Source organism: Bos mutus, chromosome X, assembly GCF_027580195.1.
Source record: "Bos mutus isolate GX-2022 chromosome X, NWIPB_WYAK_1.1, whole genome shotgun sequence".
In the NCBI taxonomy this organism is placed as follows: Eukaryota; Metazoa; Chordata; class Mammalia; order Artiodactyla; family Bovidae; genus Bos; species Bos mutus.
In genome coordinates, this window is record NC_091646.1 from 87,388,524 (window position 1) to 87,404,783 (window position 16,260).

Sequence of the window (16,260 nt, forward strand, 5' to 3'; positions counted from 1 at the left end):
AAAGTGAAGTCGCTCAGTCATGTCTGATTCCTAGCGACCCCATGGACTGCAGTCTACCAGGCTCCTCTGTCCATGAGATTTGCCAGGCAAGAGTACTGGAGTGGGTTGCCATTGCCTTCTCCCTATGGCATCCTAACCAATAACCTAATACCATCCTTCTAGTAGAAATTTTCTATCTTGAGACCATAAAAATTGGCTGCCAGCCTGCGAAAGGGTTGGGCTCTCCCTTGAACCAGCATGTGTTGTAATAGTGTGTCCCTCTCTAGTAAACTTTATTCATCTCTCATTCAGCCTCTTGGCTGGAAATTCTTTTCCAATCCGCGCATGGCCCACGACAGTAATCTCACACAAAGTGAAGATTAATATCTCCAGCAGTTTTAGAATTGTATTTTGAGGCGCACAGGCTGAGGAACTTGAGAGACATCAACCCTTGCATTTAAAGCACCAGGACTTGAAAAGCCAAGTACAATTATTTAAGTTAATATTTTAAGTTATGCAGCCTCTACCAGGATTTCTTATTTTTCTTCATTTCCATATTCTCAGAATAAGAATACTGATAGGGTTGTTTTAAATGTACAGCGAATGCGGGTGCAACGTAAATTCAAAACAAGTTTCGGGCCACTTTATGTGAACCTGAGTTAGCTGCTTGGTTTTCAACACGGTTTCTCATTCAGCAGAATCCCGTGAGACTTCTTGGGTGAAGAACTTATCCTCGTTCCTCTGTCAGATTTAAATAATAAAAATGATGCTTAAAAATTATGTCCTCTTGAATAACTCGTGTCAGGTCAGTTTCTGGGCTTCCCTCTTCCTCCCTCAGGTTCCTGGCAGGAAACGCGTGGAGAAGATGAAAAGGTTCCAATTCCCAGCAGCAGCGCGTTAGAAAAATTTTCCATCTGTTAGTGAGCCTTTGACTGCTTGAAAAGTGTGGTTTGAAAGAGGGTTTCTCTTATCTCTTTCTGGTACCGTGTTACAAATAGCAAGCTGGTTTTCGTTTAACCACCATGTGACGCCCCCTCCCCTCCAGCCCTGAGGCCCTTTGAAACAAAATATCAAAAGTTAGCTTCTGGAAATTCTCGAGGGGGAGGGGTGGGAAACCAGCGTTGCGGAGGGCAACTGACTACAACTCCCACAAATCCTTGCGGGCTGGTATCCAACCTGTCTCCCCCCTCCCCCCTTCCTCGCGCCCCTCTGCCCTGCGCTTGCGCGGAAGGCCCTGCGCTTAGAGGAGGGGGCGGGGAGAGGACTATGCGCCTGGAGGAAAAGGAGGAGGAGATTAAAAAAGAGACCATAGACTTGCACCTGGGCCTAGAGCGGTTTTTAAAGTAGGGGCGAGAGGCGGGCGGGTTGGGACCGCCTCAGTACAGGCCGCCGGCGGTATCATGGCGACCCGGAACCCCCCTCCCCAAGGTGAGCGGCCGGGGCCCTAAGTAGTATCTTAGAGGCGGCTCACAGCTCTCGACCTTGCTTCGGGCTCGCCTCTTCCTTCTCCTGTCCCAGGGATCCTGGGGGCTCCGTTTTCTTGAGGCAACCTCTTTGAGCACCTCTTTTAGACTAGACCTCCCCTCCCCTTCTTGGACCCTCGCCCTCAACATGGCCCCACCTGTCTTACCTTCACCTCCCTTCCTATCCGTCTTCTAACGTTTAAGTCTTGCTGTTGAAGTCATTTCTTCTTGCTGGGCCTCTCGGTTCGGCCAGTGGAAGACCCCCTTTTGCTCTCACTGATGAAAATGGACCCTGCACTGACCCTGAACTTGAGATTTGAGGGTGACCCTTCATGCTGTGAAACTGACCTACCCGCTGAGATTGCGGGAGACCCTGCTGTGAAACTGAGCCACCCCTACAGAGATTTGGGGTAGGGGTGTAACTGTGCTCGGCTGTGTAACTGACGTTGCCCCGGCCCCCCAGGCCTGTGTCGAGCTCATTGGGAAGGGGATGCTAGGCCCTTTACGCTCGAGGCCCTAAGTCTCAGAGATTGGGTTTAAGAAACTGTCTACATCTGGGCGTTTTTAGGTGTATGCCAATGTAACAATGAATTTTAAGAGATGAAAATGTACACGACATTTTTAACTTTCAGTTGACTGAAAATGTGTTGCTTTCGTTTTCTGCTTTCAAGAATATGAAAGTGATGATGATTCTTACGAAGTGTTGGATTTAACTGAGTATGCCAGAAGACATCACTGGTGGAATCGAGTGTTTGGCCACAGTTCCGGACCTATGGTAGAAAAATACTCGGTAGCCACCCAGATTGTAATGGGTGGAGTGAGTGGCTGGTGAGAACATCCTTTTTTTGTTAAATTTCACTGGGAGCCTGACTGCTGCCCTTTTGTATCTGGGCCAGCTACGGACTCAGTCAGTGGTTTTACAATGTTAATCCCAGAAGAGCTGTACCTTGAGACTTTTCTCGGTGATATGATTAGTGTAATCTACACTCAGACTCTTTGCTGGGTTTTGGTGATCATCCTCCTCCTCATCCTTCCTTTGATTTTGTTTTTTGCATATTACCCCCCTTCTCAGATTTAGCAGATGTAGTGGATCTGATTCGGTGCCAGTGGGTAAAGAGGGAAAAATATAGAAGAGAAGAGTTAATTATATGTAAATAATTTTTACTTGTTCGGTTGAAAACCCTGTGAGAACTCCCACAGTAAAACTAATCTACAGGATTATCAGCCCTGTGCAAAGCAGTGTAAAATTCTCAGTAAAAATTACTGATTATGATACAGATGGTTCTGTTAATTTTTGTACTTTGAAGAAGGAGAGTTGTAGAACATTGGGTCTTTGTTGGAATTCAGTGCAGTTCAGTCGCTCAGTTGTGTCCGACTCTTTGCGACCCAGAGATAATACTGTGAAGTACATTAAGGGGGAGAGGTTAATAAGTATTAACCTCACCAGTTAACATTTCAGATCACATGATTATATAATTGCTACTGTAGATCTAATTCTGTTATTCTTAGACTAAAAAGATTAGCCAAATAACAAGGGTCAGAAAGAAGTTTGACCCTTTATTTTGAAAATGTTCATGACCCTAGAGAATTTCTGAAGCTAGTGGGTGCGCTTAACCTGTGAGTAATCATTTTTTTTCCTTAGATTCTAGGTTAAATTCATCTTACATTAATTTAAATATTTACATATTTAAACTCGATAAGTATAAAGTGTGTGTTTTAATTTGTGTTTTACTTGCACCTTGGAACAATGGTGTGCTCTTTTATGCCTTTTTTTAACGCCTTTTTAAAATAAATGCCATTTTATGGTAGAGACATTCACTGTGAAGATTCTGTGATGAAGAGGTACAGTATTTATTCATGATGTGTACTTACAGTGCTGCTTATGAAAAAAGCCTGCAGTTAAGAGAGTTGCCTGGTCAGAGCCCTGGTTATTCAGATGATTCTTCTCAAGCTGGTTATACTTTGATGCCCACAATTCAGGGCCTGGCCTTCTACTTAAATAAGCTCACAGTCTGGTGCCTTGGGTGATTGGTTAATGTGAGTCCAGGCCTAGAGCCCCATCTTGAAAGAGACTAAAAAATAATTGAGCAGTAGAATTAAATCATTGTGTGTTTTCTTCTTGTAGGCCAAACTTGGTGAGAAGCCCCATAATTGGGAGAAGTTTGCTTGGAAAGCCTAGAGACAGAACAGAGGACATTAGTATACTGATTGTAATTTCTCATACCATCAAGCAAAGGATAGACATGCTTGTGGAGCACAGTCCCCAGGATACTATTAAGACCTGGATGCTGCTTGGCTCCTTTGCTCCCTTTTCTGAATCTTCGTTGCTGTCTCCCCTACTGAGGGACACGTATGTTTGGATTATAGACAGGTGTTGGTCCAGGAGCTGTGTAATAGGACTCTAATACTATACAGGTGATTTGTTGCAATGACTTTACAGTGTAAAAATGTTTGCAATTTTTTTAGGGTATAAAACTGATGTCCTATTGTGGCATATGTTAGGGAGGAATGGTTAATATGTTAGCTAGTTAACAATTCAGACCAATTCAGGACTTGATTGGGAAGCTGAGGAAATTATATTTAGCTGTAGGTAGCTATGGGTTCTTGATCATAATAAAAAACTAAAACTGACAGCAGGATAGGTGGCTGCTCGGTGAGATGGGAGGTGTGAAGATCAACCAGGGGGTCGTAAGTGTGATCTGGAAGCAAGGTAGTGATGCTTTTGAGGATGGAAAGAAGACAATCAAATAATGTTTTGGAGAAACTTGGGTGTATAGAATTGGCCATCAGTTGGACCCCAGAGGCAATGAAGAAGGCAGTCTGAGATGAGCATGAGGTGAGAAGCCTCAAGAATACTGCCATCACTTAGAAATTGGGACTTTAGCAACAGGTGGTTTGGTTGGAAAGATGGTGTTTGTTTTGGGACATTTTGAATATGTGGTTCTGGGTGGCAAGAAAAGCTCGTCATGTAATTGGAAATGTACATTTTCCATTTATGAAGGTGTTTCCTCAGGCTTAGTTTCCTCAGGCTGTTATAACAAAGCACCACAGCTAGGTAACTTAAAATGAGAGAAACTTATTCTCTCACAGGTCTGGAGACCAGAAGTTTGAAAAGTGTCAGCAGGGTTGGTTCCTTCTTGGAGGCTCAGGGAGAATTTGTTCCGTGTTTCTCTCCCATCTTCTGGTGGTTGCCAACAATCCCTGACATTCCTTGACTTGTAGACGTGTGTGCTCAGTTGCTAAGTCATGTCCAACTCTTCATGACCCCATGGATTGTAGCCTACCAGTCTCCTCTTGTCCATGGGGTTTTCCAGGCAACAATACCGGAGTGGGTTGCCATTTCCTCCTCTAGGAAATCTCAATTTTGCCTCTGCCATTACATGGCTGTCTTCCTTCTGTGTGTCTCTATGACATATTGGATTTGGGGCCAACCCTACTCCAGTATAACCTCATCTGAATTAACTGCTTTTGCAATGAATTTACTCCAAATAAGGTCACATTCTGAGGTTCTAGGAAGGTCATAGATTTCAGGGGTGACACAGTTCAACCCAGTACAGAAGGCTGGGTTGGAAATCTAAGATTCCTTTGCACGTTGGATCTGGAATGCTGAAGGGAATAATGAACTCACTGAAGGAGAGAATCAGAAAAGAAGTATGGGTTAACATCCTTACAGGATAGATGAGACAAAACAGGTTTAATATAGAGATAGAAATAGATAAGGGAGCCATGAGAAGTGTGGGCCAAAGTATAGTCATGAAGGTGGACCTCTTGCTGGACCTTCACGGGTAGAAAAGTTTTAGATATGTGGAGCTAGGTAGAAACCCCGAGAAATGGGGATTAATAGCTTGAGTAAGAGTGGTGACCTGTTTGGAAACTGATTGGATTGGAGTAGAAGGTTTTGGTAGAGTGAGAGTTGGCTAGATGTGTGGAACATCTTGACTACATTAAAAAAAAGCCCCACAAAACTAAGCATTTTGTTATGAGGAATTTCAACTTAATACAACTGTAGAAGGAAGAGTATAATGGACCCTTGAGTACTCAACATTCAGTTTCAGTAGCCAGTCTTTCCCCTGTCAATTCCCTTCTTCTCTTCATCCCTTAAGCACATCTCTGACAATTTAGACTGTGCAGTTTTGACTAGTCTGTATAACTGAAAGGAAACTGAGGATTTCTGAGCAGCTGAGGAACATGGTCAAAAGAACTGGGAAGACATTAAGATTTTATTAGGAAAGCAATGAAAACTAGAACAGAGAGAGTTTAGTACATCATTGATTGTTTTCATCCTTTGCCATTTCTTCCACTAAAGGTGTGCGGGATTTTTGTTCCAGAAAGTTGGAAAACTTGCAGCAACTGCAGTAGGTGGTGGCTTTCTTCTCCTTCAGGTATGTCAGAGCTTTCAGTCCTTGCCTCTGCTTAACAAGTAAACATTTCATCAACAGCATAACCTGTTCATACTGACAATTTAAAGCATATATTTAAAGTTCACACACATTCATACACAGTATATGAAAATCAAAAAGTCTTTTTCCTTCCCTGTTTCCTAGTCGTTTTTCCTTCTCGGAGGAAATTGCTGTTAGCGATTTCTAACATGTTTTTTAAAACTAGGAGACCATAATAATACAGAAAGTGGAAAAAAATAATGGTCTTAAAAATAATTTTAATAATTAAAAAAAATAACATGTTTTTTAAAACTAGGAAACCATAATAATACAGAAACTGGAAAAAAATAATGGTCTTAAAAAATAATTCGTAATCCTATTTCTGAGGCAAGTTGATTTGAAATTTTAGTCCTGTTTATGTTCCTCTAAGTATAACGTTCTGAGGTTGTTTATCAGGATGTTATCTGGCATTCATGTCTGTTTGGCATATATTTTGCCCAAAATATCATTCCCTGAAGATCAAATGTAATCCTAAAATTGAAAAATCTCTGGGAATGCGTGTTAGCAACAATTTTGAAGATAACAGAAATCTGTCAGGTTTTGAAAATGATTGATGGTCATAGCAACCAAAATCTGACTTCAGCACCTAGCCATTGATCATGTAATAACAAGTGTCACTGCCTGATGTACAGAAGGACTGAATTCATATGTATTAAGGACGGATTTTCAGTTTTTAACTAAACAGTTTAAAAATTTATATATTTTTTCTATTGATGGTATTATTAAGAGTAATTGCTTATCTCTTGTAAAAGGTAAAAATAAATAATTATTCATATTCTAAATTTAGTCCTTTGGATGTGTATGCCAGTATTTGTACAAATAATTTTATTTAAGCTGATTTTTTACTTCAGTTTATATAGAACCAAGAATTAAGTTATTTAGTTATCAAGAATCAAGATAGTTAATTTTATAGCTGTTTTGAAAACTCAGTTTCAAAAGATGGAAAAGGATACTCTACCAAAGCAGAGTTCCCTAGAATATTCACAGATAGAATTATATATTTCAGTCTACTCTGCATGTCGTTTATCAGAAGTCCATTTCAGCCCCTCCAAACCCATGTTTTACGGTTGCCACCTTCTACTTCATGTTTAGTCCAAGTAATGTTTGAAGTCCCTGAGTAGAAGATGGAACCTCTCCGCATCAAATCAGTTTTTCCCACAAATATGACTTACCTTGAAAGCTCAGTAGAAGGAAACAAAGACAAAAAAAGAAACAAATGGCTTTTAGGCTAATTACCTTTTATTTAGTCTTGCTTCCACATTTTTTATTACCTTTACTTATATTTAAAGCTCAGGTGTTTCCAGTATATATTTATCACACTGCAATCTTAAAAAATAGACAGTTGGTATATAAATCTTTTAAATTCAGTTTTTTTTTAAGTTGTACATGCCCATAATTCAAAGGGTCAAGTACATGTGTAATGCTCAATACAGATTAGAATAATCCTCTGCCTCCCTCACTACCTCCCCATTTTTCCTCTCTTGAGGCAACCAGTTTGAACTATTAGCTGATTCTTAAGGTATTTATTTCCTTTTTCCTAACTAAATTAATTGGATATTTCTTTATCTTTCAGTTTGAGGTATTCACTGTTGGCTTCCCATTAGGGAATGTGGGAATTTAGCTATCATTTATTGAACTTCTGTGTGCCCCAACCCCCACATCATCTGAGCATTGTTATTTCGTAATTGTGTTAGATCATTACCTGGAGGTCACTGAGCTTCTGGATTCTGTAAGTTAATGTCTTTAACTATGTTCAGGAAGGTTTTGGCCATTATTTCTTTGAATATTTTCTCCTATTCTTTCTTTTCCTTCTGAACATGACTCTGACTGATGCATGTTAGGCTCTTTGATAAGGTTCTGAGGTTTTGTTCATCTGTTCTTTTCGGTCTTTTTTTGAAAATTGTATAATTTCTAGTGATCTAGCTTGAAGTGCACTGATTCTGTGTCATCTACCTTCTGCCATTTATCCAGTGAATTTATTTCAGATATTCTGTTTTTCAATTCTAGAATTTTCATTTCTTTTTATATTTTTTCTATGTTTCTGATGATAATTTTTATCTTTTCATTGATTACAAGTGCAGTTTCCTTTACCTCATTGAGCACAGTTAAAGTACTGCTTTAAAGTCCTGATAATTTCAGTATATGGGTCATCTCAGAGTTGGCATCTGTTGATTTTCTTTTGAGACTAGGCCACATTTTCTTGCTCTATTGTATCAGATAACTTTGAATTTTATTCCTGAGCATTGGGAATGTTTTGTCATGGAGAGTCTGGATTCTGTTTTATTCCTCTGAAATTTGTTAATGTTTTGATTTTAGTAGGCAGTTAACTTGGTTAGACTCAAATTGCAAACTCCATTTCATCTGTGGTAGAGAGTGGCTCAAATCTCAGTTGTTTTTCTTTTTTAGCCTTAGCCGGAGTACTTCGTTATGCCCCATGGATGTGTGGTTCAGGACTTGGGTAGAATTTACACATAGAATTTGGGGCTTCCCTTCTCTAGCTGTGTCCTTTCTGGCAGCTGTTCTTCTCCTGGGCTCTGTCCTCTGGTTCTTCAGGCCAGAAAAATGGCATGTTCTCTATTCAGCTTTTAGCTACCCTGCAACTGCATCTTGTCCTTAAGATAAAGCCAAAAAAATGGTCAACTCAACTTATATTGGTTTCTTCTTACAAGTTTCAACTCCTCTTTAAAATCTGCTTCCTTTTATTATTCTGGAGCCCTTGTATTTTAACCAGGGTTTATAGTTGCTGTCTATGGGAGGGACCTTAAGGTTCTTCATCACTTCTGTGTCTGTAACCCAGATTACCATGTAAGGTATTGCCAGGAAAACCTTTCACTTGCCATTTGTTTTGATTATCACTCTGTTTTGCTGAGGCTAGAGTTAGAACTGATATAAGGTGAATAAATATAGGAAGAAATGGAGATAAATAGATTCTTCTCTGGAGTCATTCACAGTGAAAATGGAACCTAAGATTCCTAGCCTATTTATATAAAGTCAGATATTTTTATAATTTGAAGTATTTTATGTGTGAAAGTGCAAGTTGCTCAGTTGTGTCTGACTCTTTGCGACCCCTTGGACTATATAGTCCATGGAATTCTCTAGACCAGAGTACTGGAGTGGGTAGCCTTTTCCTTCTCCAGGGGATTTTTCCAACCCAGGGATCGAACCAGGGTCTCCTGCATTGCAGGCAGATTCTTTACCAATTGAGTTATTTCATACTTAAAGTGATGCATTAAGGGATTACAAAGAAAGCATAAACTTGGTAGAAGTGATTTATAATGGTATACAATTGTTTACTACTCTTGTGATTCTTTACATGTTGATTGTACTGTTTGAAGGGATGACTTATTGTACTGGCTTACACACATGCTATTGTTCCTGTTCAGATTTTGCTGTGTCTCAGTAGCACCATATGAGACATCAGGGTTAGTAGGCATTTAGCTGTAGTTTTATTAAAAGTATTTATGACATAAAATTTGTGTAGAGCATATCTTCTTTTATATTCCACTTTCAAAAGCAGTTACCAGAAAAAGTATTCTTTTTTTTTTTTTTTAGAAAAAGTATTCTTAATTTGACTGAAGAGTCTGAGTTAGTGAAGAGAGTTTATCAAGCTACTTTAATGACCTAAAAACTGATTGGCTACTGATCTCTTATATTAATCATCTGTTTAATTAAGGGTACTTTTTTTTAATTAGCTGTACAAATTCAGTAGTCTCTGCCTTTTTAGCTAATTCTTAAATTCTAAAAATTCTGATCAAATTATAGAATAGTTGTAATATAATTTTTGGAATCTTTTGCCATTAAGTACTGTACTTTTCTTAACATAGTGTTCATCACATCTAAATAATTAGGTATGCTTAAGTCTGTTTTCCCTAATGGACTGTAAGCTCTCTGAGGGTGGGGACTTTTGTCTCCCTTGTTCTTGGCTATAACTTGGAGGCCTAGAACAGTGCCTGGCACAGAATAGGCGCTCAGTGTGTGTTAATGAATAAATTAGTGAATAAATTATGCTCTGTTACACATAAGCTTCATACATTTCTTGAAATCTAAATATTCATATAGGGGCTTCGCTAGTGGCTCAGATGGTAAAGAATCTGCTTGTAGTGCAGGAGACCTGGGTTCAGTCCCTGGATCAGGAAAATCCTCTGGAGAAGGCTACCCACTCCAGTATTCTTGTCTGGAGAATTCCATGGACAGAGGAGCCTGGAGAGCTATAGTCCATGGGGTTGTAAAGAGTTGGACATGTTCATATATTGTATTATCAACCTAGTTGATTTAAAATTAACCGTTTTTATTACATTTTTGCAGATTGCCAGTCACAGTGGCTATGTGCAGATCGACTGGAAGAGAGTGGAAAAAGATGTAAACAAAGCAAAAAGACAGATTAAGAAACGAGCAAATAAGGCAGCACCTGAAATCAATAACATAATAGAAGAAGTAAGACAATGTATATTTTTGGCTCCTTTTTTTTTTTAAGTGGATCTCAGCAGAAAATGTGACTAGGGAATGTGGTCTTTAAAAAAAAGACTGGTGTTTCTGGTCATGTCTAGAGTGTTAAGTAAAATTTGGGATCAAGTCACCATTTAAAACACTCATTTTTTTTTTAGTTGTTAACTAAAGCTACCTATTTTTTTTTTGAGGTGGAATAGTTTGAAAATGTATATATTTTATTTTATTAATATATTAGTTTTATTAATATTTTATGTATATTTTGTGTTTTATTCTTACATTGTTTAGAACTGAATTGAATGATCCTTTGCTTTTATTTTAATTCTGTCCTTTTACTTTCTCCAACTTCTATTTTGAAAAATTTTATATCAGTTGAAAAGTTGACAGACAAAAACAGTAAATACCCAAGTACTCTTCACCTATTCACCAGATTGTTCACATTTCACATTTGCTTTGTGTGTGTGTGATTTACCCTTTTTATTCCTGAATTATTTAAGACATTGTGTCTTTTTATTCTTTAATACTTCTGTACATATGTTCAAAGAGTATGGATATTCTCCTATACAATTACCCTTATGAATCCCCACAAACTTAATGTGATACGATAGTATTTCTTAATATACAGTTCATGTTAAAATTTTTATATATTCCCCCAATTAAGAATTGCATATTGCATTTGGTGGTCATGTCTCTGAAGTCTCCTTTAATTTTAAATGGTCCCCTCATCTGTTTTTTGTTTTTCTGAATTTCATGACATATTTTTGAAGTATCTAGGCAGAGTATCTCACAGTCTTGCTTTGTCTAATTCCTTCTTCATGATTTTATTTGGGTTAAACATTTTATCAAGGTGTTATTTTTCTGATCCTGTATATTTTTTCCTACTGGCTAGGTGGACTGATGGTTAATAAATATCATTGTGCATGCTGTGGGACTTTATTAATCATCTGTGTCAATAATTTGCTGAATGGACTGTTTATGCCCACACTGTAGGGAGATTTCTTTTTATCTGTGAGAATTTTGCTGCCCATATGCCTGTTATCTCAGAAGCAAGAAGCTTCTGGGCCTGGCTGGGGGCTCTAGGCTCCTTTAGTTTGTAACAGACAACCCTGGCATCTTGCCTGATGGTTAGTATCTGCAATAGTAGGAACACAAGAATTTTTGCTGAATATTTACTTAATTAAGGAAAACATCTGAAAAATATTACTCAGCTCTGGATTTAATAATGAAGAGTATTTTTAAAAATTTGTTATCTTTTTCTTATTATGATAAAATATATAAAACGTAAAATTTACCATTTTAGCTATTTTTAAGTGCACAATTCACTGGCATTAAATATATTCACACTTTCATGTAATCATTACTACCAGAACTTTTTCATTATTCCAAATAGAAACTCTAACCATTAAGCAGTAACTCCTATAATTAACCTGTCTCCCTAGCCCTTGGTAACCTCTGTTCTACTTTCTGTCTTGATGAATTTGACTATTTATGTAAGTGCAAATTATAATAGCATTGTCTATTTTTGTCTGTTTTATTTCACTTAGTGTTTTCAAGATTTATCCATGTTGTAGCATGATTCAGAGTATTTTTCTTCAAACTTTATTTCAGGCAACAGAATTTGTCAAACAGAACATTGTGATATCCAGTGGATTTGTGGGAGGCTTTTTGCTAGGCCTTGCATCTTAAGAATATGTTCTATCACAGTGAAGTCACCTCTGAGAAGAGAAGTGGTGGTGACAAGATGGTCTCATCATTACACATTGACAGATTCTCCAGGATGACAAGAAACAACTAGCTGGACAATACCCAACTCACTGCTTAGCATTTTGCCATCTGAAATTTAGCAGACTAGTATCTGCTATAAAATAACCTGTATGGTATATGGATAATAGTACCCCTGAGCAAAACATGGCTTTCATTATTTTTTAAGAATTTGTGTTTGTTTAAAATTTGAATATAAAACACTACTGTTGGATGTAGATATGGAGAGAAAATGAATTGTTGGATGTATTCCCCAGTAAAATATTATCCTCATTTTATTTAAATAAAATGTTTTCCATTGTGCTTTTTTAGTATAGTGCCAATAATTAAAACTTTGTATTATAGCTTCAACTGTAGGGCTGACATTTTTTTTTAAGATATGTTTGCAGTAAACTGAAGAACTGTAACACATTTTGTGGAAGGATTTGCAGATAATAGAATTATTAAAGATAGTAAGCAAATTTAATATCAATTTTTAGGTTGCTTTTTCCTACAGTTCTTATTTAATAACTGTAGTAAACAGTTTCAAGAAATGCTCTAGAAAATAATACATATCTAAAGCTCTTTTTTGTTTTTTTGATGTCTGTAGTTGTAAAAATACCTTCTTGTATGTAAACTTCTAAATTTTTTTATTCATTTGTTTATCCTGGCAGCCTGGATAGAATTAATTATTTTGAGACTACATAGAGTTGGGTCACTGATTCATTTTATTAACTTCGAGTGAATCTTGTTTTTCATTTTTAAAAATCCTATAATACAAAGAGGTAAAAATCACTTGGCAAAACCAATACAATATTGTAAAGTAATTAGCCTCCAATTAAATAAATTTATATTAAAAGTTTTAAAAAAATTAATTAAAAAAAATATTTAGTAGTATAGTATGGATTTAAGGCTTCAGGTTTTTCGGTAGCATTGTGTTGATTGAACACTAGGCCAGTTGACTTGTTTCTCAGGACCAATATCACAGGTGGCTCAGTGGTAAAGAATCTGCCTGCAACTCAGGAAACACAAAGAGACTTGGATTTGATCCCTGGGTCGGGAAGATCCTCTGGAGAAGAAAATGGCAACCCAGTCCAGTATTCTTGCCTGGAAAAATCCATGGACAGGAGCCTGGTGGGCTACAGTTCTAGGTTAGAATTGGGAAAAAGCACAGAACAATGGGTGTAGGAGTCTTCAGGTTGAAAAGACTTGTGATGTTCAGACTAATCTCCTTTTGATAGGAAATCCTTACAGTATTTTTTGTGTATTATAAGCATAAGGCATTTCATACTTTCAAGGTTGTTCCAGTCTTTGTCCTTTCACCCTCACGAGACTCCTTAAAATTGAATGTGGGATTGATCTTTATTTTCTTCTTTTACTCTCATTAGCGCCTCAGATAAAATGCTAAATAAAACTCGGACTCTCTTACTATGAAGTGATTTTGCTTATAAATACTTAATTTTTCTTCTTTGAGCTTTGCTCTGTTTCTTCCTTGCCTAGCTCTTCATTACTGTGAAATTAAAAGGGAAAAGTACTCTCCTTCGGTGGAGCCTTGGCTGCGCTTCTGTGCTCTGTCTGCCTGATACCTTTCATTTGATGCAGTGAGGCAGGCTACTATAGGGAGCTCTAGTAGCTGGCTCAGTTTGTTCATCTTGGAAATATAAAGTGTCTCTTCTCTATGTGATTGGAAAAGTGGGGGGCACAAGAATGACTGCCCTCAAATGGAGACTAAATATTCTTATATGAAAAGTTACATAATAAAAAAGGAGAGCCTGGCATATGATTTAATGGCAAATGAGTTGTAACAGTAACTACTTTCAGAGTCCAAACATGAATGAAAAGTGAAAAACAAACACCTCATTTTTACCTATATATTTCCAAGTATTTTTTGATTGCTGATTTATATACCAAAGGCAAAATATTATCAGTGCTCTCCATACTGTCTCCTCTCTGTTGGTGCCCCTGATTCTGCCTCTTGTCTGCACTGTTACCCCATGAGGTTGTATGCTACTTGATGCAGTCATATGTGGTGTTAATTAATCTATAACTTGTGACACACCCCTGTGTAATGCTTTGCTCATATTAGGTATCCAGCCAGTGTTGTGAATGAGTATGTGAAAAGCACATTACTGTGCTAGAGTTAGTGTTAACCTATAGGAAACCTCTGAAGGTTCTGAATCAAGCTCCATCAGAAATGACTTGGTGGGGCTTAGCCTGAATGAAAAGCCTATGGCCTGCTGTTGTCTAAAATGAGGGTTTTTATGTTTGAGGGCATAAAGGTTTGCAAGACTTATTAAAACTTGAGTATGTGGAATATAGATATTTTGTGGCTTAGACTTTGGAAGATATATAAGGACATTTTGACTGATAGTTGTTTTTTTTTCTTTTTGGTCTCACCACACAGCTTGCAGGATCTCAGTTGCCTGCCCGATGATCGCACCCATGCCCTAAGCAGTGAAAATGTGGAATCCTAACTGCTGGACTATCAGAGAATTCCCCATTTTGACTAATTTTTATTTTTTTATTCTTAGAGCTCTCCCCAATTTCCTGCACAAAAAATGATTATTTTTAATGTTTTCTTAAATATGCTTATTATAGAAAAATACATAGCATAAAAATATATAAGATGTTGATAATGTATATCTAGATTATCTGTATTTTGGTGCATAGCCTGTGGAATTTTTTTCTACATACATATGAACACGTGTATTTTGTATAAAAATTGAGTCATAGTTTATACACTTTTATAAATAGCTATTTTCACTTATAAGTATCTTTTTATAATAGGTACATTTAATGGGGTCACAAAGAGTCAGACACAACTGAGCAACTAAGCACACACAATAGGTGCATTTATGATGACAGAAACATTTAAGTGTCCACACTCATCCCCTTTTATGAGACAACCATTATGAGAATTTCTTTCTGCATATATTAGTTTTTTTGGTCCAAGTTTGGATAGTACATATTGGATGGTCACTCTGAAAGGTAAGGAATTCGGTGCACATTCCCTGTCCCCTTCCCCTTTTTTTTGATTGCTAATATGTTTTTAGTTTTTCTAGTAGATGCCTTTATTACTGTAAATACTATGCTTTTTCTATCCTAAGTTACCAGCTTTACAAAATACCTGTTAACTTCCTGTTAGTAAAGAAGAGGAAAATTTAAGTGCACCTCCTCCCTGTTTCCTCTGGCTTCCTGATTTTTGTTAAATTATTACTTTTAATGGTACATTCAAATGATAGGATTCTATACAATTATTAAGAGGAGTGTAGAGCTATATAAATTGATCTAGAAAGATTCACTTGTTAGTGATAAAATCAGGTTACAAAAAGTATGACCCCACTTTTTAAAAATACTGCAGGTGAGCATAAGTGTGCACACAGATCATAGAGGCTATCCTTGAGGTTAGTATATAGGATTTTCATGTTGTATTTTCAACATTTTTGTGTCATCTGAAGTGTTTACAATGAGTACATGTTACTTAATAGGTAGCAAAAGTTGTTTTTTTAGAACCAGGAATCAATAGGTTATTGCTATTTTAGGGGGCTATTTCTGCTTTATTCAGTGAATTTATTTTTTAAGTGATTTTTGTGAAAATAATGCAATAGTTCACGAAGTCAAGTGGTATTTGACTAATTCCAGTACCTTTCTTCCATTTAGTGGCTCTTTTCCTACAGAAGTTTCAATTACATTAGTTGCTTTTCTTGGTATTTACTGAAACCATATTTCTTGGACTTTTTTTATGATAAATAACTAGACTTGGACTTCCTATTATGGTAGATGTTGATTTAGCTCTATAATACTTTTTTTTCCCCTATCTTTGTAGTAGCTATTTATTAAATTTCTACAAAGTTTTATATATTGTGACAAATATTGTTTACTGTTGGATAAGGACACAATTTTCTATAGGTTCATTTATGTGACTGCAGCCAGAATCCAGCATTAGCGTGATCCTGCAAATAGCTCTGCAGCATGAAGGGCCCTGTGGCTGGCAGCATAACATCCCCTCCTTGCCCCCAGGCAAAGATGTTCATGTCCTAATCCCCTGAACCTGTGACTACTTTAGGTTACATGACAAAAGAAGGAAGGTTACATGACAAAAGAAGGAAGGTTGCAGATGGAGTTAAAGTTGCTAGTCAACTGATCTCGAAGAGGTTATTCTGGTGGATCTTGGTGAGCCCAGTGTGATCACA

The 16,260-nt window shown here is 37.3% G+C and overlaps 1 protein-coding gene across 1 annotated transcript; it reads left to right on the forward strand.

Moving 5' to 3' along the window:
• The first annotated feature begins 1,214 nt into the window (after window positions 1-1,214).
• FUNDC1 (FUN14 domain containing 1) lies at window positions 1,215-12,391 on the forward strand. Its single transcript, XM_005891349.3, has 5 exons — window positions 1,215-1,407; window positions 2,114-2,270; window positions 5,749-5,824; window positions 10,187-10,315; window positions 11,936-12,391. Exons 1-5 carry the CDS (start codon window positions 1,380-1,382, stop codon window positions 12,011-12,013), a joined length of 468 nt encoding a protein of 155 aa, XP_005891411.1. The 5' UTR covers window positions 1,215-1,379; the 3' UTR covers window positions 12,014-12,391.
• The last annotated feature ends 3,869 nt before the right edge of the window (window positions 12,392-16,260 follow it).

Bases quoted from the DNA above. Each gene is read 5' to 3' on its own strand.
- FUNDC1 (XM_005891349.3), top strand. From the start codon at position 1,380: ATGGCGACCCGGAACCCCCCTCCCCAAG. The intron at 1,408-2,113 runs GTGAGCGGCCGG...TCTGCTTTCAAG, and splicing joins CCGGAACCCCCCTCCCCAAG to AATATGAAAGTGATGATGAT. The intron at 2,271-5,748 runs GTGAGAACATCC...CTTCCACTAAAG, and splicing joins ATGGGTGGAGTGAGTGGCTG to GTGTGCGGGATTTTTGTTCC.